The 22,404-nt window shown below is 31.6% G+C and overlaps 4 protein-coding genes across 9 annotated transcripts; 2 read left to right on the top strand and 2 right to left on the bottom strand.

Annotated features, from left to right (window-relative positions):
• Positions 1-1,950: 1,950 nt before the first annotated feature.
• LOC115447653 (aminoacylase-1) lies at positions 1,951-13,007 on the bottom strand. 2 transcript variants are annotated; one of them, XM_030174831.2, is made up of 9 exons: positions 12,842-13,007; positions 10,016-10,185; positions 8,828-8,906; positions 7,613-7,759; positions 7,466-7,536; positions 4,986-5,102; positions 4,252-4,347; positions 3,867-4,000; positions 1,951-3,198 (listed from the first exon to the last, which is right to left on the bottom strand). In XM_030174831.2, exons 1-9 carry the CDS (start codon positions 12,927-12,929, stop codon positions 2,994-2,996), a joined length of 1,107 nt encoding a protein of 368 aa, XP_030030691.1. In that variant the 5' UTR covers positions 12,930-13,007; the 3' UTR covers positions 1,951-2,993. The 2 variants fall into 2 exon arrangements, with proteins under 2 accessions (XP_030030691.1, XP_030030687.1); XM_030174827.2 differs by lacking the exon at positions 8,828-8,906 and adding an exon at positions 8,343-8,514.
• LOC115447652 (gastrula zinc finger protein XlCGF8.2DB) lies at positions 12,957-18,632 on the top strand. 5 transcript variants are annotated; one of them, XM_037442343.1, is made up of 9 exons: positions 12,957-13,078; positions 15,525-15,664; positions 15,973-16,006; positions 16,091-16,122; positions 16,526-16,690; positions 16,977-17,102; positions 17,416-17,482; positions 17,909-18,037; positions 18,138-18,632. In XM_037442343.1, the coding sequence occupies exons 1-9, from the start codon at positions 12,983-12,985 to the stop codon at positions 18,519-18,521; spliced, it is 1,173 nt and encodes a 390-aa protein (XP_037298240.1). In that variant the 5' UTR covers positions 12,957-12,982; the 3' UTR covers positions 18,522-18,632. The 5 variants fall into 5 exon arrangements, with proteins under 5 accessions (XP_037298240.1, XP_037298243.1, XP_037298242.1 ...); XM_037442346.1 differs by lacking the exon at positions 12,957-13,078 and adding an exon at positions 13,717-13,821; XM_037442345.1 differs by lacking the exon at positions 12,957-13,078 and adding an exon at positions 13,760-13,885.
• A 386-nt stretch (positions 18,633-19,018) lies between these two features.
• On the bottom strand, positions 19,019-20,341 carry LOC115447654 (NADH dehydrogenase [ubiquinone] 1 subunit C2). Its single transcript, XM_030174832.2, has 3 exons — positions 20,084-20,341; positions 19,813-19,956; positions 19,019-19,195 (listed from the first exon to the last, which is right to left on the bottom strand). Exons 1-3 carry the CDS (start codon positions 20,241-20,243, stop codon positions 19,146-19,148), a joined length of 354 nt encoding a protein of 117 aa, XP_030030692.1. The 5' UTR covers positions 20,244-20,341; the 3' UTR covers positions 19,019-19,145.
• Positions 20,342-20,679: 338 nt separating this feature from the next.
• On the top strand, positions 20,680-21,571 carry LOC115447670 (rRNA-processing protein FCF1 homolog). The gene is made up of 2 exons (XM_030174850.2): positions 20,680-20,856; positions 20,929-21,571. Exons 1-2 carry the CDS (start codon positions 20,854-20,856, stop codon positions 21,541-21,543), a joined length of 618 nt encoding a protein of 205 aa, XP_030030710.1. The 5' UTR covers positions 20,680-20,853; the 3' UTR covers positions 21,544-21,571.
• The last annotated feature ends 833 nt before the right edge of the window (positions 21,572-22,404 follow it).

Genomic DNA, 22,404 nt, shown 5'->3' with positions numbered 1-22,404 from the left:
ATGAGCTAAATTTCCTATCAGTATACCTTATATACCTATTATGTGAAAATATTTTTTGGTTTTGAGTGGTTTTTGAAGGCGGTTAAGTTTTTTGTTAAAATTATTTTTATAAGTATTGTTTTGCTGAGTTATTACTTGTACGATAAAAGGAGACACTCTAAAGGGTGAAAATGCCGAAAAAAAAATATTTATACTAAGGTCAGGTGGGGCAAGTGCGCCGACGGGGTAAGTGCACCTGCCCTAAAAAAATCGAAAACTATTGATGTTATACAATTATCGCAATCTGATATCTATGCTTCTAACTGAAATGCAGTTCCACTAAAAAACACAAATGGCTCTGTTCATTTTAATACGATTTATTCGCCATTTTATTTTAAGTGTCATTTAGACCTGTAAACAGAGATGACCCCGTGAAAGATAACATCAAATATGTCAAGATATTTAACATATTTCTGTAAACCGGTAAGGTTAGTACATAGTTTAAACCTTTTATTTTAACTTCCTGCCCGAATTTTATCTGTATATACTAAAATAAAGGTTTTTTTAGCAATGCGAAAAAATGCAGCTCAAAATTGTCGAGTAGGGCAAGTGCGCCACAGTTAATAGTCGTATGGCGCACTTACCCCTAAACCATATATTACCAACCTTTTTTTAGAATAAGTTTTACTAATATGACTTATTATTATTAAAATGTAACAGCATCATTTTTTGTACTCAAGGTATTTTGTTTTGAGCCGACTTAAATAAAAAGGTATATTAGTTAATTCGTCGGATATTTGTTTGTTTTAAATGGTTCGTTTTTACAAAACAAGAAATGAGAAATGTTATAAGGTCAAATTCTAAGTTTTTGAGTTATAATGCATTCAAAAATGCTAATTCCTACATAATTGTATGTTTTTTTTTAGTTTTTAGAAATAAAATGGATTTCGTATTAAAGCTACCGTTTCTTTATGACAACATATCCGCACATAAAACTCTAATATTAATACCTAAATATAGCAAAAAAAAATGGGTAAAATGTTTTGAAGCCCTGGTTTACAAATATATGGCGCACTTGCTCCGAATTTGATTTGACAGCCATAGTTTGTTATAATATTGAGTTATAAAAAATTATCCAAGAGCAATGCGGGTAAAACTTATTTTTCTATGGACTAAAATGAGTGTTTTCTTTATAATGTTTAATATTGACGTTTTTTTTACACAGGCGCACTTACCCCATTTCCGGAGGCAAGTGCGCCTACTACCATCCTTTTTTACTTTGAGCAAAATATTATTAAATTATTGTCTGATTTCCTTGAATGGCCGTTATCACAAAATACCAAATATTCTTAAATTAATAAAATTACATTCTTAAGTCAGCACAAAAAGAAATTATTTTGCATTGAATCCAGCTATGATAATTTTATGGCGCACTTACCCCGACTGACCTTATATTATGTTATTTGACTTTGATTGTTAAGCGTTGTTTTTTTTTTCAAAACAGTGCCTACTGTAGTATACAGTTAACAACATTTTTATAGTTTATTCATGATTTGTCTATTCTCGGTCTCGATTCTCGGTCTCGGCCGAGATTTTATTTCAGTCTCGGTCTCGGTCTCGGCCGAGATTGAAAATCCCGTCTCGGTCGAACCTTGATGTAAAATTCGAGTATAAGAGTCATAGTCATAGACTAATATATAATACTGGAAAGTCTAAGCGTAAACCTGTGTTTTAATAACAAATATAAATATAATCAAATATGTAAAATTATTTGTTGTTCAAGTGAATAAATAGGTTATAATAGTGACGTTTTGGTTGCCATTTTAGTTCAGATTTTCTACAAATAGTTAATATGGACGTTCGTGTCTATAGAATATACGTTAATGATTTTAAGTTCGTATTATTAAGTAAGTGACAAACTGATGCCGCTTTAATTTTTATGGTTATATAATTTGTAAAGAAATAAACACATAATATATTAGTTCTTTATTTTAGGTAACTCACTAGAATAACATTGTACTCAAATACAGTAGGTACATAAAATAGGCATATAAAATAATAGATAGAAATTGTCGTAGATTGATATGATCGAGATTTTGTGCTGTACTTATTCTAGATTAAAATGATTATCATTATTTCCAATAATTGATTAGGTATGTACAATGTACAATATTAGCGGAGATGAAGCAAAACTCTATGTCAAGATAGTTAAATATATCTAGTTTTAGTTGATAATATATTTATTTAAAACAGCATTATGGACCGTTTAATGATTGTTACGTATATTAGCATACCACTACGGCACGAAAGCCTGTTGGAGAGAGATAAAATTGGTTTTAACAAGTAAATACAAGATAAAATCAATATACAAAAGGCACAATGGTAAAAATTCAAAGAATATATACGCGGAAGGTTTGTAGGAAACAATGTATTGCACATTATATCACAATATATTTTTATATATATTATTCTTAATATTATATGCTGAAATAATATTTATATCACCATGTTTGGTTCAAAATCAACATCGCATACATAAGGTATAAATGTTTACATACATATTTAGACCGGGTCATGTCTCTTTTTGTTAGTATAGCTATTTTTCAATATAACTGTAAATGGTGTAAAATAATATACAGGGTTTTATTGTGATAACCGGCAATTCACTTAATTTCGAATAAAAAGAAAGAATATGTTTAGTAAGCAAAAAGGATTTGAATTCCAAATAGAACAACAAATTCGCAATTATTTTGTAAAATGGTTATTTAGGTAATTACAGTCTGTTTTATTGGAAAATACTATAGTTTGATAGACAGTTACAGAGATACTAGAAACGTATCTAATGATATTACATGGTTAGTACCAAGGTACTTTTGAAATCATGCTCTTTAAAAGTACATTTTTCAGCATTTAGGTCACACATAAAATAGCAATATATCTAATCATTTATATCCATGTATAACAATAAAACAATATATTTTAAAATGGAAGAATGTTTAAAACAAGCACAACCATTACACGTTTGCGATAGAGGTGAGTATTTTGACGTAGATGTCGATGCCTTTGAGGAAGATGCCGGCTTCAAGAAACTCGTCGTGATCGTGGAGCAGAACTGGCGTGTGGTTCATCGGAGAGAAGCCGATAGCCGGGATACCGACTTTGCGAATGTATCGGCTGTCCGTACCGCCGGGGAAAATGCGGCAGTCCAGCTTCAGTTTCCTATCGATAGGGCATTTTAATACTTTTACCAGGACTTAATAATAATAGTAATAATATCAGCCCTGTATTATATACTTGCCCACTGCTGAGCACGGGCCTCCTCTACTACTGAGAGGGATTAGGCCTTAGTCCACCACGCTGGCCTAGTGCGGATTGGTAGACTTCACACACCTTCGAAATTCTTATAGAGAACTTCTCAGATGTGCAGGTTTCCTCACGATGTTTTCCTTCACCGTTAAAGCGAACGATAAATTCACAAAGAATACACACAGAATTTTAGAAAAGTCAGAGGTGTGTGCCCTTGGGATTTGAACCTGCGGACATTCGTCTTGGCAGTCCGTTCCACACCCAACTAGGCTATCGCCGATTGCCTACCAGGACATGTGGAGATTTTTTATAAATTTTGACACGGTGGAATTCAATTCACTGCTTTTTCAAATCATACGTATTCAGTCAATGACATACAACCTACAATGTGAAATACTAAAAAAGATTAAATAAATGGTGACAAAAAGGTATTTCACATCATAGAAAAGTGTTACTTTTTAAATTGTTGTATTTTTATTATTTTTTCTCAACGCTCCCGAGTTGTTCTTTATTAAAAAAAAAAACAGCGAATTCAACATCACCCTGTATATAAATCTCTGGTTAATTAATCCAATACTTACATTTCATCGGTAGCTGTCTTAAATGCGACCCAGTATGGGTTGGTGCCGTCGATCTTAGTACATTCCACGTACGTATTTTTCTGCTCATATTCAAGTGTAATACCTTCACCAGCTTCCTTGCACCATTGGTTGATCTGAAAATGTTATTATCATAAATATATATGTAATATACATTATGACAAGTGATCTAGAATATTTCACAGTATCCGAACATTGTGCGACGTCGATTTTAAAAATAATACGTTTACAAAATTCGCAAAAAACGTACGCGGCGCATGCGACGTACATATGTACATACATAAGTCGTAAATTAAAGAAAATGTGACGTTACACCATCCGTTACACTTAATTTACTTGTGTGATAGGATTAAACAACACGATTTACCATCGCCTCGAACTCAGTGTGGTTGACGGTGACTGCCAGGCGAATATCAAAAACTGCTGTCAACTTCTCCGGCACCACATTCGATTGCACACCGCCCTTTAGCATAAGAAAAGGTATTCATAAATATTTTTAAGAAGTCCTATTCAGCTACGGGGATATCCGTCTTTTTACAATTAACAATATAACAAAAAAACAGTTTGGATAATTATGCAGGTTGTAGAGAAATCCCTATTTACACATACAGCCGTAGGTGTGAAAAGGTACAGCTTTAATAGCTTGTGTACCTTACCAAAGCTATTATTCGATCAGAACAGCTGTGATTGCAAAAAGATGAATATGTCCTCGTAAAAGGAACAGGGCCTTCTAACTACGGTTAATTTCATATTATTTTAACTAATTGAAAATAATGAAATCGTTGTTAGAATGGATTGGATGCCGACATTATATTTACTGATGCATTTCATACCATTAACAAAACTGTGTACATGTCTCTAAGCCATATGAACTATAGTGAGTACTGTGCCTACAATAATTTAAGTTCTCTTGCAATATTTATTTAATCATATAAGTGTGTTGTACTATCATTATAGGTTAACATATATTGGATTTTAAATAAATAAACATTACCTATTTTTGGACTATAATATTTTTAAATTTGTTTATTTACGTAGATATTTGTTAGAGTGATATTTGGGTTGCTTACTTGTCGAGTGATAATATTGTGTATAACTTACGAACAACTGAGTCAGGTTGATGGTCGTTACATCTCCGATTGTCAGCTTGGGGTTACTATCCAAGATCTTCTTTTGTTCCTCTCTATAATCCATGAATCGATTTATCACATGTCTTATCTGGAAAATACACAACATAAAAAACTACATAGTAGGTGTTTATATTTCATGGCGCAAACGCGCTGCCTTTTTTAACCGACTTCAAAAAAAGGAGGAGGTTATCAATTCGACGTGATTTTTTTTTTTTTTATGTTTGTTACCTCAGAACTCGGTCATTTATGAACCGATTTGGAAAATTGTTTTTTTATTCGAAAGAATTTCTCTCCAGATTGGTCCCATAAATTTTTTTTCAAGATCGTTTCGGTAGTTTGGTTTTAAAATTAAAAAAACTAGAATATTTATGTCGTCCAAGAAAACGAAATCGCGAATTTAGCTTTCCTGTGACGTATTTAGTTATGTTTTTTGCATTGAGTTTGGTTGACTGTACTTCTCACATACTTATACATATAGCATAACATAGTTGTGTTTTTGTGTTGGGTTTAGTAGACTCTACTTCTTACATATATACATATATGTATATAGCATCACACCTTTTCCCCTTTTCAGGGGTAGGCAGAGGTGTTACACCACAGCGCGATAGTTGTACTGTGAGCCAAGTATATCAGTTGTGTTTTTGCGTTAGGTTTCCTCGAATCTACTTCTTACATAAATATATATAGCATCACACCTTTTCCCCGTGTCAGGGGTAGGCAGAGGCGTATAATTTCATCGCGATAGTCGTACTGCGTGCGAAACACATTAGTTGTGTTTTTGCGTTGGGTTTAGTTGACTCCACTTTGTACATACATACATATATGTAGCATCACACCTTTTACCCTTTTCAGGGGTAGGCAGAGGTGTTACACCACAGCGCGATAGTTGTACTGTGAGCAAAATATATCAGTTGTGTTTTTGCGTTAGGTTTGCTTGAATCTACTTCTCAAATACTTATACATATAGCATAACATCTTTTCCCCGTGTCAGGGGTAGGTAAAGGTGTAACATTTCAGCGCGATAGTCGTACTGCGAGCGAAACACATTAGTTGTTTTTTTGCGTTGGGTTTAGTTGACTTTACTTCTTACATACATACATATATATAGCATCACACCTTTTCCCCTTTTCAGGGGTAGGCAGAGATGTAACACCACAGCGCGATAGTTGTACTGTGAGCCAAATAATATCAGTTGTGTTTTTGCGTTAGGTTTCCTTGAATTTACTTCTTACATACATATATATATAGCATCACACCTTTTCCCCTTTTCAGTGGTACTCAGAGGTGTAACTCCTCAGCGCGATAGTCGTATCGAGAGCGAAACTCTGCCATTGAGACAGTCTATTTTTTACTAACACAAAAAAGCAAAAAATAAAAATAATTTTAACAAAAAATTAAACCCCCTTCAAAAACCACTCAAAACCAAAAAATAATTTCACATAACAAGTATATATTGGATACCAATTTTGGAGTCGGTGCCTAATTAAAATTGCTAGTTAAGCTAGATAAATACATTAACAAATATACGAAAACAATGTGCTGCCAGCGTACAAAGTCAGCAAGTCAGATCTTCACCGGAGATAAACACATCGCCGCAGCACAGCAAATGGAATCTATTAAGGAAATATTTAAATTTGTGAACTGTACACTACCCAAATTCTTCCCCTGTTACATATAGCTGGTCAAATGTGGGTGTATTACACTCCCTGCCTTGAAAAAAGGGGAAATAAAAAGATGAAACACCATACATGTGCTTGGTATTACACCTTTCACTGTGTATGTTGTAGTACACACAAACCTACTCCTTTTAATTGATTTGAAAGAAATTTAGCTCATAGATGGACTATGCAACAAATATAGCTAACTAGCAATTTTAATTAGGCGCCGACTCCAAAATTGTTAATATACTTGTTATGTGAAATTATTTTTTGGTTTTGAGTGGTTTTTGAAGGCGGTTTAATTTTTTGTTAAAATTATTTTTATTACCTACATTCATTTTCCATTCCCTAGGCGCGACAGTTGGCAATGCATATAAAAGTGAAATAATAAACTATATTTTTTTCTTTTTATTCCTTTGAATGGCGAGACGAGTTTGCCGCTCGCCTGATGGTAAGCGATACGAACGCTCATAAACAATAGAAACACCATCCAACACCTTGAATTACAAAGTATTGTTTGGTATTACATTGCATTCGCCATCCTGAGACATGAGATGTTAAGTCTCATTCGTTTAGTAGTTACACTGGCTACAATGTCCTTCACACCGGACACAACAGTGACTACACTACTGCTTGGCGGCAGAAAAAACATTGCTTTAGTAAGTACCTACCCAGGCGGGCTCTCATATGAGAGACCTACCACCAATAAGTGCATAAGTAATAATAATTATTATATCATTCGGTAAATACATAAGTTGATAGCTAGAAATAATAAAATTGGTGCATTTGTTACCTTTTCACCAGCAGTGTTGGGCAATAGCAACGACCCGTGTCCCGGCTGACCAGTGCAGTGGACATGAATCTCTATAAATAACGATAAAAGTTTCAATGGTGTTGTGATCAATCATTCTTGGAAAAGAAAAACATCTAGATTACTTACGCCAAATGCTTCTTTCCCCGTTGTATACAATGAAATCGTCATTAGGCGAGGCCATGCCTTCGTCCAAGGCGAAATCAACATTCAACGCTTTAAACTCTTTGGTTTCTACAAATTTCTCCATTCCATCATGACCTCCAATTTCTTCGTCTGAAAATACCACAGACGTTTTACTACTTGTTTTTTACTGTACATTATAGTAAAAAACAAGTAGTAAAATAGTTCAGTCTCTGTTTTTACAGAGACTGAACTATTTCTAACAATTTAATATCTTTTGTGATAAGAGGAACTCATGTTTATCATTAACCTTTCAGCACTAATATTTTATGCATTTTGTGTATTCGTATGAAATTTAGTATTCTGCTATTGTTTCCAATTAATTTATAAAAATCAGGCTTCTAATGTTATTTTGGAGATGGTGTAGGACGAAAGGCGCAAGCCCTGGTAAACAACGTTATATGCACGTGATATTTTGCGAACAATTGTCTTGATACACTTTACATCAAGATAGATATGTGTACAGATGGATTTATGTTTAATCAGACGAGATAAGCAAAATTGTATGTATTATGTGACAAACAAGCATCTACAGTCATTTTAAGAGTTCATCTATAATATAGGGTATATAAGATATAATTTTAATCATATCATATGTTTGTAGGTATAAAAGACCAGCAATTTAATTCCAAGTAAGTTTTAATCAACAATTGATTACAATAAACTAAACACTTACCAGGAACAAAAGACACATGCAAAGTACGTTTTAGTTGGACACCAGATGCTTTTAACTTGCTTATGGCTTCCAAGTATTGGATACCAACGCATTTCATATCTTGAGAGCCACGAGCAAAGATTTTTCCGTCTTTGTCAATATGTGCGCTAAAGGGCGGATATGTCCAACTATTCTGAAATTTTAATTGTCATTTCAATAACTGTGATATTACGGAAGCCACAAGAACTATATCATATTGTCATCTCACGAAATATTCTAGACGTAATATAACCATCTTACAACACACATATCAACTCGGAAAGGGATCGTCACCGTATAGGCTTTGGCCTCGCCATAAAATAGGCCTTAAATTAAGGTAAGCACGTAACCAAAGCAGATCAGCAGCTCCGATACGAAGATTCGGCTATGGCGCACTGACCGCTGAGTAACATGACAAGCACCAGATCAGTTTCTATCCGAATGTATTTATAGGTAGAGTCACTTACCATATAAATATGGATAAAGATGCGTTGCGAGTGACAGCACGACCGACAACAGTAGTGTGCTCCGGGAAGAACGCGGGAACTGCAAGTTGACCATGTATGTACCTCACCGGGCTGCGGTTCGTAAGCTTGTCGCAAGACGAGGCGATTACATTAGGTACTATTCTGATTAGGGTGCTTTTCAGTTGGGAGTTTCATAAAAATAATACTGCATGACTCGAGTCCATACGATGATGATACCTTTCCGAGTTACTATGTGTGCTATGACCTCAAATTCTTTTCTTCTTTCCTGCCATCCCGAGCTGGCTTCTTTGTTTACTATAAGTATTTTTGATTTATTTTATTTTCAATATAAATTGTCTTTGTTTACATAAGCTAATTTAATTAAGAAATAATTAAATATTCTCATGTACCTTGACTTATCATAAGTGTAACTATGTTCGGCTACATGATGAATAAAGCATGTTATTAAAAAAAAAATGAGATGCTGGGGTGCGAAAATCCGACTGAGTTCCTCTTGCTTACGAATAAGTCGAATGATTTTATGCAGGGTTCGGAAAACATTGTCGAGTCTGACCGGCTTGGCTAACTTTGCAGCCTCCGGGTAAAGACAGTCCGAAATATAGAATAGGTAAATATATCGTAAAATATAAAAAAATATAATTCCGAATCTGGGAATATTTAGAAGCAGTGCAACTTATTTTCACATCTCTCATAATGATTACGTAAAAATATATAGGATAGAGTTATTTAATTTATAACATATTATAACTTTGTTTAGTACATTATCTTTCTGCTCAAAATATTCTCTTGATAAATATATCTTTGCGTGATAAGCAATCTTTAGTAGAACTATTTTTCTGCTTTTATAGCAGTTTTTTTTTATATTGATAGATGAAATAAAACTATTTCAATGTCTGCCACTCGCATAAATATAGGAAATCGTTTATCTTTAATAGATTTTTATACTAGTCAAAAAGATGGGTTATAGTAAGAACGATTTTAAAAATATATATTACATAATTATTAGCTACAAATTATTATTAATTCTCTATAATCATTCATGATTACGGATCGTTTCACACTGGGGAATTGAATTGTCCCTTCTTTTCTTCGTTAAACTCCGTAAATTGCTATCACAGAATTAGTAAGCTACCGCAGTATTTCAAGAAAATAATCGAGAACACTTACTTCAAACACAGGCACTACGTCCATATGCGAATTGAGTAATATGGATGGTAAAGCCGGGTTTTTGCCCGGCCATGTCAATACAACTACTGGCTTAGTAGGAACCACCTCGTAGACATTAAATGCCAGGCCGATTTCTTTAGCTTGTTTTTTAAGAAAATTGACGCAGTCATCTGAAACAAAGTCGTAGGATTAGGACGCTCTATAGATAATAATAATTTAGTATAACTACGCCAGTTGTAATATTTCAGTCCCTGAGTTATTCATATTTGTATTTTTATAAAGTTAAATAAAGTATTTTATTTTATAAGTATATTTATTAGTAAAATCTTTATTCGGATTTATAGCGGTTTTTAAGTATATCATTCTACCAAAGTTTTAAAGTTTTGTAGCAAAAATGGGGTGATTGTTATTTATTAAATATTGAAAAATGTTGTATAATATGACTTATCTGTTCAATTGATAAAGTATTTTGGTGTATTTGTATTTTATAGCCACATAATACAATACTGGTATGACAGTCAAATTCTGAAATAATACTGAAGACAGGAAAACAACACCCCGGTGAAGATATAAGTAGTTGTGATTAATACATCAAACTTAATATGTATTTTTTTAAAAAAACTTGTGACTTATGCAATGTGGCTTCAGAAATGTGAAATTTCAGACTAATTCACGTATCATTGAGATGCTATATATAACAGAAATCATAAGATTATAGCTACTTCAAGATGCTTATGGCAAATATTAAAATAATACCCACTTATTATAACTGTTCACGCTGGTACAGCTCAGTCATTCCCACGAAAGGGTCGATACGGTCAATAAAATATCATTGAGAAGGGTAAATAAATTGCAGGGGCCCCTCGTGCTTCAATGAAAATGTCCTATATAGATTACATGCCGCAACTTGCAACTCGCAAATTGCTTGTTTGATGTTTCCGTCATGAGTGCTACTTCTGCCGTATGTATAGTAAGTATATATTGTCATCATGGATGTATGAATGTATATATGTTTGTTCCTCTTTCATGAAAAAACTAATGAAAGGATTCAGATGAAACTTAACAGTAATATTGGTTATACATCAGAATAACACATCAGCTACAATTTATAATGGTTTTGACTTGGTCATAATATAACGGATACATATCAAATAAATTAAAAAAATGCTATCTTGGCGTACGCTGCTTCAACCGTTATAGTTAGACAAATATGATGTATAGTATCCTACTGTAAAACATTTTGGTTCATCATCAAACAAGTAATCCTTTGTTTGTCTTAAATACTTAGATCAAATAAAAATAAAATGTCTACTTAACAGATTTTAATACTAATTTAAGATCAAAATGTATACGTACCTAGCATAATTTTCCACGTAATTAAAATGAGTGAAAAAAAAATGTAAGATCAGATATTATGGAGAACTGATTATTTTTTAATTTTTGTAGTAAGATTTATACCAAAAAAAAATCCAAATAAAAACACTTTCGAAAAATTCATAAGAAAGCAGAATACGCAATTACATTTACTTTAATGATATACTTATTCTAGTTATTTTTATTTAAAAATTAAATTACTAATCAGATTTTCATAAAAAATCATAGAAAATAAATTTGAAAGTATATCCTCTCAAATAAAAATATACTTTTTCAAATTGGTGGCTAAATGACACGTTTCACAGGTAACAAACATAAAAAAGACAATAATTATATATGAACCCCCTTTTTTTATTCAATAAAAATAACAAAATAGTATAAAGCTTTACAGAAATTTCTGAGATAGCTATGTATGAGTATCCCATAATTAACTTTTTATTAGAATTAAACATGTACTTATGTATACGTCTATTCTACATTTTCAATTCCAAAATATTGTTTTATTTCCAATAAAAAAAAATTGTATATTGCAGATGCCACTTACAATTAAAATTCTACATCACCAGGAATTTGACACAACGATTCATTCATACATTCCAATACGCGCGTGTATACAAGAAGTACTTAAGTTTGGGTAAAACGAAACAAATAGAAGCAACCAACCAACTGAGTATGTGAATTGTAATAAAATTCATTGGGAGAATGTTTTTATAAATTGAGGATGAACAATACGTTATTTAGAACAATAAGCATCTCGTAAATAGTTGATATTATGCCGGCGCCACACACCGACAAATATTCGAACAAAAACTTTGCCACACATTTGAACACAGCTACAGACACTGACCAAATTTAAATATTTATGGCTTTTACTTTTAGGTTCCCATATAATCGGTTCTCCTTCAAGCCATTCGATAACTTTGAACGCTTTGATGTGTGGTCGAAAAACAGATACCGAATGGCTGATACGCAAACATTTAAACAAACTTTGCACAAATACGCAAATACCCGTGCCAAACATGAGTTCAAATGAGTGTTCAAATATTTGTCTTGTGTGGCGCCAGCATTATTCAAAAGAGCGTGCGCGCATCACAAAGGGTGAGCTAGGGAGGACACCCTCCGAAAAGAAATCTAAACTAAGTAACGTATTAATATTTTACCCACTCTTATTTTCCTTTGATTGAAATGTGACAAAATGAGCAGTGGTCATCACTTCAAATTATCAAAATATTAATATATATGTATTCCTAGATTTTACAACATAACTGTCGTTTAATGCTACATCAATGGAGAAAATTAAACTTGTAGAATATTATATTTAAAAAATACAAATTATTAAAAACAAAGATAAGTATATTGCAGAACAATTCAAACTAAATAAAGAAAAACACGATGATTTGGGATTTTCCGCACGGAACCCAAATAAATTTAGCTCAATGGAAAATTACTCACCGTAGTTGATATTTGGTTGGACACTCGGTATTTTAAGATACTCAACAAAATTTGCTATGGACGAGTTGCTCTCGTATTTAGCCGCCATCGTGTACGCTTAGTGGGGACTGCAGTGGTAATGAATCGCTTTAGCATCAGGCGATGAGGCGGTATTGTGTGATAACAACTGTAAGCAAATACTGCGATAGGTTATTCAATCTAAATCTTTCTATAATATCTCCATTTTATTTAACGGTTGTAAGTAATGTATTTTCCAATTTATGTAAGTTACATTTATAATTATACTGCTATAGGTACGGATCATTTAAAAAATAAGATTCGAAATCATATGTATTGAAAGAGTAATATTTTTATACTACTTACAATATTTAGGTTACCCAACATTTATGTTATGAATATACCCATTAAAATACAAATACATGGTGATATAGGGTCTGATATAAGGTGCTTATTTGATAACAATCACCTTAGCAAAAATCTTATTTTTCCCGCCAAAATTTATTATCATTAATTTTCATTTTTGCATAATCACATCACGATCAGCTGTTCGCTTCTAACATTTTAATTCACTATATTATAGATACAACAAAATTTATTTACGGCCGTCCTCGCTTTGTTATTGTATAAAAATAAAATAACTCACACAAATTTATATCTGAAAATTTGAGTAAAAGGTCAAAAGATACAAAAATTTTCCACGCTGCAGTGAAAGTTTTTCCACTGATAACAGTACGTACACATACCACAAAATGTACCAACGTAGCAATAATATTATCATTTACCTTATCAAATGAGTGTTTATTTCTTTTATGAAACATCAAATAAATGCTTTATTTATAAGTACGAATGATATTGTGTTTTCTGATTACTGTATAGATTACATTTTAGTTAGCAGACACGAAGGTTATGTTGTATTTTGGAATAGACACTGATGTTTGTGTTGACCAAGGCTCAGGGCATTATCATGCACGAAACGAAACGTGAGTGACTGATCAATGATAGAAAGCAGCAATTTTTTAAAGAATAGTTTAAAATAAAATAAATGCAAGTAATTTTATTTATTTATTTACAAGAAACTTAAATATTTGTTCTCGTTGACGTAGTGTTTAATCGACTAACTAACTAATTTATAATAGTGGTCCTAAGCATTTCTAGTTTGTCTCTGGCGGCATTGCGGCAATGCCGAGCAATAAGCGTAAACTCGGGGGGTGCACACTTAGACCATTTTGTGTAATGATGTTTGAGTCAGGGATATCTAAAAATGATTATGTATCTTACTTCGGTTGTATAGAGTATAGTTTTGGTTGACAAAACTTTACGTTACATCTAGTACCAACATAATAGTACTAAAAATTTTGAAAGTATGTTGGCTATCATAGCTGACAATTGGTAGCTATTATTGTTGTTGGACTAAATTTGTTATTTTTTGACTTTTATTGGCTAATTCTTTATAATTGCGATTATGTTTAAAATAACCAGAATTTCCTGCCAAATACGTTGAGCCAAGCCAGCTTCTCCGTTTCATATATATTTTTCTTTAAGGAATTTGTATCATCTGTGTTTACGAAATAGTGCTTTTTATTATTCCGAGATATGGACTCCAATTGTGTTTTCATTTGTGTATTTTATTTATTTTGTGTGCCACAATAGAGAAAAAAAAACTAATCAAAAACGGCTCTTTCGAAATCGATAAATTTGACTTGCAATGATTGTAATCATAGTAATTGTTGATCGTATGAAAAAATATGAAACCTGTAAGATATCCTATTGTTCAATTTCTATTTAAAATTTGAAATAAATAACGGAAAATTGGACAGTAATTAATTTTTGTGCAAGAGACCAAAACACTGTATACAATTTAACATAAGACATTCGCGTAACACTATTGTGTATTTTGTTATTAATAAAGGGAATTAATTAAATTTGTGGACGTTTTACTTTTAGTATTCCAAACATAATTTATATTTGTGTAAGATTTATGGTTAGCAATTTTTATCGGTCGAATAAGGAACGTCCCTCGAGAGAAGCAGATTTATAGTAAGGTAGCCTTGCATTATTGTGTATGCGTAACGTTGGTACACAATATTACCTAAACTGATCATGCATGTTTGCATGAGCTTAAAACTAATATATTAAGTACCGCCTTTTCTTACGCAGTATTATATAGAGTCAAAGACTAATGTCTTTGACTCTATGCATGAACAGATATAAGCAAAGAGGCTGTTTGCTTTAGTATTATTCATGTTCGTTTTACAAGCAAACAAAAGGTCCAACTTAAAACTTCTATCATTTTACAAAAAATAGACCCATTTTCCAATTGCGTAAGAATATAATTCACATTTTGTTAAAAATACTATGCTTTTAGAGGACATAATATAGGCGAATATAGGCAAAGACCAATAAAAGCAATTATAAATATTATATCAATCATGAACAAAATATGCAGAATATGTTTAGAAGAAGGTGTGCTTTCTTCAGTTTTTACGAAGAATTTCAGTGTGTCGCTTTGTGATATGATAGAATATTGTTGTAACATAAAGGTACAGTTTATTTGCGTTTTATCTTATAATTAATATGCTTAAATTAAAATGTAAATAATTCGAAACTCCCATTTCCTATGTCGTTAAACATAGTATTTATTGTATAGCTAAATCATCACTTAAAAGTTATTTATATTCTTCAGATAAGTAAAGACGATGGACTTCCAGAACAAATGTGCAGTAGTTGTGTATATAAGCTGGGTGTAGCCTATCATTTTAAGCAAACATGTGAGAGTGCAGACATAAGACTGAGGCAATACCTCGGACTTAGGATTCCCAGCAAGTGAGTACATTAACTTAGATTAAAATAAGTGCTGTTAGAACATTGTCTGGTATTAAAGATGTCAATATTGTGTAGGAGGTTTTTGGTATCATATAGGACGCAAACTGTTATTTAATTAATGAACGTTCCTTATTATTTTAAATTTAACATGTACATTATGATATATTATTTTGATTTGAACAATAATTGTCAAAATATTTGTAGTAACTAGCATGTTACTTTCATTTATTCATAATATTAACTAGATGAAAAATTATTTTGCTATTTTTAGTGATTCTTTTGTAACATTATAATATCATTCATTTCAGAACAAATGATGCTATGGTCATGACAGATCCTATAGTAAGTAAAATTCTTATTTTTGATGTTATGGTGAATATCATTCATGCATTCATAAACTCCAAAGAACGGATACTTCTTTTTCAGGCACCTACATATTCTACAATAATAAAGAAATGGTAATCATTCAAAAAGACTAAGCTTCCACAGGAAGTGATCATAGCAGAAAATGTGAATGGGTTTAAGAACAAACTTACCAAATATTATGCTAGGAACTGAAACCGGGATCGAGAATTGCAGGATATGGGCATATCAGTCAACCAAACTGCCTGCCTGATAACAAATAATAATAAAAACAAATTTCATTCCTATTTAAAATAAATGCATTTCAACACAAATGGTTTTATGCAAAATATGGTTATAGCTTAGCTTCCTATTGCATCACTAATAAAAGTAAGCTAAGCATATTGAGAGATTAGCTACATTTTTATCATATTGGGATACATGAGTTAAAATAGAAATAAGTCTAAACATGTTATGATTATTTATATGTGTAGACTAAACATATATTTGTTATTTCAGTAAATGTAAGCTGTCTGACCAAAAAAGGACAAGTTCAAATTACAAAAAAAAATCTGAGTCAGAAAAGCAAAAACGTGGTCCGAAACCAAAGCCTAAACAAATTCACTCTTGTTATCAATGTAATAAGCAGTTTAGGTGTCAAGCGCAACTAGAAATGCATGTTAGGTAAGTTCCACCTAATTACATGTATTTAAAATAAAACTGCCATTATTTCATTGGCTTATACACATTCTTAGGCATTGCTCTAATTGGCAAATGTTTCTACAAATATTGTATTGTTTGGTCACACTATACAAACTTATTGAATATTATTATTATTATTAATGTTCACATGATCAGTAAATTACAAGAATAATAGAATGATCAAATCACATTGCAATTAAGTGCTAAGAATTACCAATTAGGAAGCTAAGTATGAGCTAAGGATTTCAAATTAAATATTGATTTTCAGGACACACACTGGGGTGAAGCCATTTGTGTGTATGTACTGCCCTCGTCGTTTCACACAAAAGCACAATCTTACCATTCACCTTCGAGTCCACACAGGGGAAAAACCTTTTCAGTGTGAAGTTTGCAGGTGCTCCTTTTATTGTTGTTAATATTCACTCTAAACCATTGCTTATTAATGTTTGGTTTGCTTCTGTTGTTATTTGAATTATATCATCAGAGGTCTTTATACTGGTTACTATAATTCTTTTAGTGTGCAAATTTTAGCAATACTGACATATGATGTGATATCACTAATCACAATTTATTCCTTTTATTCATGTAATAGAAATAAAAAATTTACAAGCCTGTGTGCCACTGTATAGTATTAGATAGAAATAGTTCTAATTTCTTGTCTGGATTCATACATACCATATTAAAATTAATTTTTAATTTTGTTGCAGTAAAAGATTTTCAGCACAAGGAAATCTACAAGCCCACCTCAAAATTCATACTGGGCAAAAAGATCATGTGAGTAATCTTGTTATTAAAGAGTTACAAATAGAGTAACCTAAATTAGTAAGGCCAAACAGGTAAAAGATCTCAGTGAGCTATTTTAAAAATCTTAGGCAGCAATCTAGGTTTTCATACATTGTAGGCAATAAAAAGGTAATTAGAACATTTTTAAAAAGCATCTAGATAATAATTATTAATGAACAAAATTACATTGAGTATCATGACCAATATTATTAAATACCCAAAGCTGAATAAGTGTGTGATTTTTCAAATTCTCAAATAATTAGATAAACCCTAAGTTGTTTGTTTTATTTTTTCTCAAGAGGCCTTCCTCAACCCCTTCCACTCTCATATTTACCTGCCAGACTATCCTCATTGCAAGGCACCTGTATAGCTACAACATACACATTTACATCTGAAATTAATTCATATTTTTTCCAGGAATGTACTTTATGCAACAAATCATTTATAACATCTAGTGAGTTAACTCGACATTTAAGTAAACATAGGGGTATTAAAAATTTTAAATGTGATTTGTGTGGAGCAGCCTATATACATTCTAGAGATCTTGTAAGTCATTGATTCATAAAACAAAAAATATACTTTTCTAGTTATGTATTACATAATATATTATTGTTGGCATGTATCTATTATATGATTATGTTTTTAGAAACTACATAAACTAAAGAAACATCAAATAGACTCAAAAGCTTCCAAGATGCAAACAGAAACTTTTAACAATGGTAGCAATATAGACATCATAGGAATTGATGTTGGAAAGGAAAGTACTATACCAATGAAAGATGTCAACCATCTTTTACCTCATCTTATAGAAAAGCAACAAAATATACCACCAATAACAGATCATAGCCAACCAATATTGTCATATGAACAAAAGAAAGAAATATATATGCATTACCCAAAAGTCCATGAGAATCACAGTTGTGCTATATGTGGTGAAGGATTTCTTTGTGTTAATGCATTGGCACAGCATTATCTCCATCGACACAAAGGATATGATATTTTGCAAAAAAATTACACTTTAACACAATGAATATTGAAAGTGTATCAACATATTGGTGGTAGAAAAACTTCAAATTCCAGCAGAAATTTTTTTGAAGTTAGAATATTTGTACTAGAACAATATAATAAACTGTGTGGTATTGAACAATTATTTTCATTCTAATCTCATCTTTAAAAGCAGTTGTTATATTGGGCATGTTACATTGCTAAATAAATATTTGTTCCTGTTAGCATATCAACACTATTCAAATCACATTGTGGACAATGAATATATACACAATATAACGATACTTGTAATGCCATGAAAAAAAAAGATATAAAAAACAAACTTATTTGGATTTCTATCTCCTAACAAGTATAGGTGGCATAGACACACCATTATTGCTTGATGTATGCAAGATTATGGTTAAACTTTTCAATTGTGTTTTCCATTTCTTTGACACTTATAATTTACATATAATAAGAATATTTTGCCCCTGACAGATAGTACTGGTTATTATTACAAACTATGTAAGAAAACTACAAAAATAACAGACCAAATTATCTACTTTTTAGCTTTATATCACTGTAACATATGAAAATGTATTACAAGTGATAAATAATTTTAACATATTATACAAGATTCATTTACAACCACTATTAATTTCCATTTTATTTAACGGACTGGAATCCAGGGCTCCAGAATATCACCAATCTTCCTCCTCTCTGTAAAGAAAAATCTCTATAAATTACTCAAATTTATTAAAACAATTGATCCTTTTAGTTAAAATTCTATAAGTGTTTATGGCTCAGGATACAGGTTTCTGAGTTAAAAAAAAAAGACAATCAAATTTACATCAGGCAATAAAAATGATTAAAATACATTTTCACAAATGATAAATATTTTATAAACTACCATAAAATGAAATCTATGCAAACATGTCTAAGTCTATGCATCAGACAGTGCTGCCTTACTGCAGGCTGGCAGACTTCCCATACCCTCAACATTCTTTTTAGAGTATGTACTCTTAAGTATGTAGGTCCTCACAATATTTTCTTTCACCATCAAATCAAACAATAAATGATAAAAAATACATGTAGTAAACTCTAAAAGTCAAAGATGTTTGCCTTGGCTTTTGAGCATGCAGACATTAGACACAGGAGACAGTTCCATACACAACTAGACTATAAATTAGGTTTCATATTGTAAAATGTAAATATGCTATTTTTGTTTTGATATACTTAATCACCATATAAAGAATTGCAATAATAACCATACTCAGTAATGAAACTTCTAAACATAATATTGTTTTGAAACATTTGATTATTTATTAATAACTCACCTGGGGTGGGGAAATCCTCTGGATGCAATTCAATATAATGTCTCAAAACAGCATCCTTCTCGGCGAGGTACTCGTCCCGTTTATTTTGTACAAAAGATAGTAGAGCTGTCCAGCCGGCGACACTAAATACATGCTTCTGAATACCTGTAAAGATAACACGATGTAATTTTACAACCATATTTTACGTAAATCAATCACTATCGAGATGACTATTATATTTTATATACTTTTGTTTTTTATAGAGTATTATTGTTTGTTATGTAATTCTTACCACTAAAAGGTGGTCGTCTTGATTGGAAGTTAAGGAATGCTCCGGTGCCAACGCCGAATGCAAGGCCTAAAACATATGGCCAATACACATTCAAGGTTGGCTTTATCCTCCCTTCGTCTCCTAGTTTAAGCAGTTCTATAGCCGACATCTGCGAAGACATGTTTAAAATTTATATGTAGTGGACTCAAATGCAAGGAATCGTCAATCGCGCAACAAAATAGACAACTGACAAATATAAAATGACATTAGAGAGTTAGGTCTCGACATATTTTGACAATAATAGTGCAGCACTATTCAGTATAATCATTGTATTATTATAAAGACTCTTATTATCATTTTTATATACATAATAAATTAGATAATTGATTGTAACCTAAGACAATTTTTAAAATTACTTTCAAAGAGTACCCACACTTATAAAAGCATCATTCATTTATTATTATTATTTATAAATTACCAAAGTAATAAATTATTAAAGGATATACGAAGTATATTAGAAACATAGTCGAGATTTGATGAAATGTGATAACGGCAACTCGCATATTTTTATAAAAATACAAAAATAAAGGACTCTAGTAAATCACTAGATTTGAGTTTTTAATCTGGGTTGACCATTGACAATTGACAACTGACATGTGATATAAGACATTTTAACATCACACATGTTTTAGAATGTTGTTTATTTCTTGAGGTTATTTTCTCATTTTATTACTCTTAAATATAAATAAGTGTAATTATTTGCTTCAACACAATAATCTTTTAAAGCTAATATGGTAAGTTAGTTGTTTTTACAGTATTGTATTGTATTATCGTAAACAGCAATATAGATAATTGTTTATTTTTAGGGGAAAGCAAAGAAGGCACGGAAAATAGCGGAGAGGAAATTTGCTAAAATGAAGAAAATGATAAATCTAAATGATCCAAGGATAAAACCAGTTGATAGGGTACAGCTTAGAAAAAAGAACAAAATCGATCCTCACGAGATGAAGATTCGGGAAGCACCACAAGCCAGCTCTGCTTTATTCTTTCAATATAACATGCAACTGGGGCCGCCATATCATATCTTAGTCGACACAAATTTCATTAACTTTTCAATCAAAAATAAATTAGATATTGTGCAAAATATGATGGACTGTCTGTATGCCAAATGTGTACCGTACATTACTGACTGCGTTTTGGCTGAATTAGAAAAATTAGGGCGAAAATATAGGGTGGCTTTGAGAATCGTTAAGGATCCGAGGTTTGAAAGGATTACATGCCTTCACAAAGGAACTTATGCTGATGATTGTTTAGTACAGAGAGTTACGCAACATAAATGTTATATTGTGGCTACTAATGATAAAGATTTAAAAAGAAGGATACGAAAGATTCCAGGTGTACCAATAATGTATGTTGCTCAACATAAATATACTATTGAGAGAATGCCTGATGCATATGGTGCTCCAAAAGGAGCTATTTAGTTGTAATTAAAATTTATTTTTAAGCCTACATATTGTTTTTTTTTAATTATTCCATGCAAGCTGCTATATTAAATTGCAGTAGGTGACAATCTCTGTATCTTGTTAGTTTGAGTTATATTTGGACAAAACGGTATTTATCAACTTTAAACAGTTGTCCAGATAAAAAATACCTGAGCCCTTGGAAGATTATGTTACTGGCATATATAAATTGGTCTTGAAACATGTTTCATTTGATATAAATATCCTAGTTGCATTAAAATTCCTAGTTTTATTAGCTTTATTATTATAATAGCTTTAGGAGTGTTTATAATATTATGATTTAATGAAACTTTTAAAGGGAAGCTCATATCAACATTTAGCAACAAGGGAGCTCATTTGTTATAATATGCTGTTATATTTAGTTACACAGAAACAGTAAGAAGTAATATTATAATTGACCCGTCTATTTAATTCCTTGTTCTAAATAAATAGAACTTCCAATTACATTATTATATTTGGAACCTCAAGTTGTGTACTACGACTTGCATAATTCATTAAAAAATTTGGGTGAATGCAATAGCACTTTCACCATCATCTTTTAAACCAGATTTTAAATGAAATAAACAAAAAGTGAGCGTAAAACAAATTAGAATAATTAAATATTGTTATTAGTGAGTAGTGGCAAGTGGCAACACTTAAAATATAAAATCCAATTTAGAGATGGACAATCGCGAGTGATAAGTTAAGGAATTGAATCATTCCTGGATTTTATACCAATAATCGATTACAAAGTAAGATCTTATCAATGTTAATAATCGACTATTGTTCCTCATTAACATATAAACGCAGATATTGGTTTTATATATGGAGTGCAATGTTAAT

This window comes from Manduca sexta, chromosome 24 (genome assembly GCF_014839805.1).
Source record: "Manduca sexta isolate Smith_Timp_Sample1 chromosome 24, JHU_Msex_v1.0, whole genome shotgun sequence".
Taxonomy (NCBI): Eukaryota; Metazoa; Arthropoda; class Insecta; order Lepidoptera; family Sphingidae; genus Manduca; species Manduca sexta.
This window is presented reverse-complemented; position numbering and strand designations above follow the sequence as displayed.

Coding starts and splice junctions, on each gene's coding strand:
- LOC115447653 (XM_030174827.2), bottom strand. CDS start 12,929: ATGGCGGCTAAATACGAGAGCAACTCGTCCATAGCAAATTTTGTTGAG. Junction 4,348..4,985: donor TCAACCTGACTCAGTTGTTC/GTAAGTTATACA, acceptor CTTATGCTAAAG/GGCGGTGTGCAATCGAATGT. Junction 4,001..4,251: donor ACACTGAGTTCGAGGCGATG/GTAAATCGTGTT, acceptor TAACATTTTCAG/ATCAACCAATGGTGCAAGGA.
- LOC115447654 (XM_030174832.2), bottom strand. CDS start 20,243: ATGTCTTCGCAGATGTCGGCTATAGAACTGCTTAAACTAGGAGACGAA. Junction 19,957..20,083: donor AAGACGACCACCTTTTAGTG/GTAAGAATTACA, acceptor TTATCTTTACAG/GTATTCAGAAGCATGTATTT. Junction 19,196..19,812: donor AGAGGATTTCCCCACCCCAG/GTGAGTTATTAA, acceptor TTTTCTTTACAG/AGAGGAGGAAGATTGGTGAT.
- LOC115447652 (XM_030174824.2), top strand. CDS start 15,271: ATGAACAAAATATGCAGAATATGTTTAGAAGAAGGTGTGCTTTCTTCA. Junction 15,382..15,524: donor AATATTGTTGTAACATAAAG/GTACAGTTTATT, acceptor TATATTCTTCAG/ATAAGTAAAGACGATGGACT. Junction 17,483..17,908: donor ATACTGGGCAAAAAGATCAT/GTGAGTAATCTT, acceptor TATTTTTTCCAG/GAATGTACTTTATGCAACAA.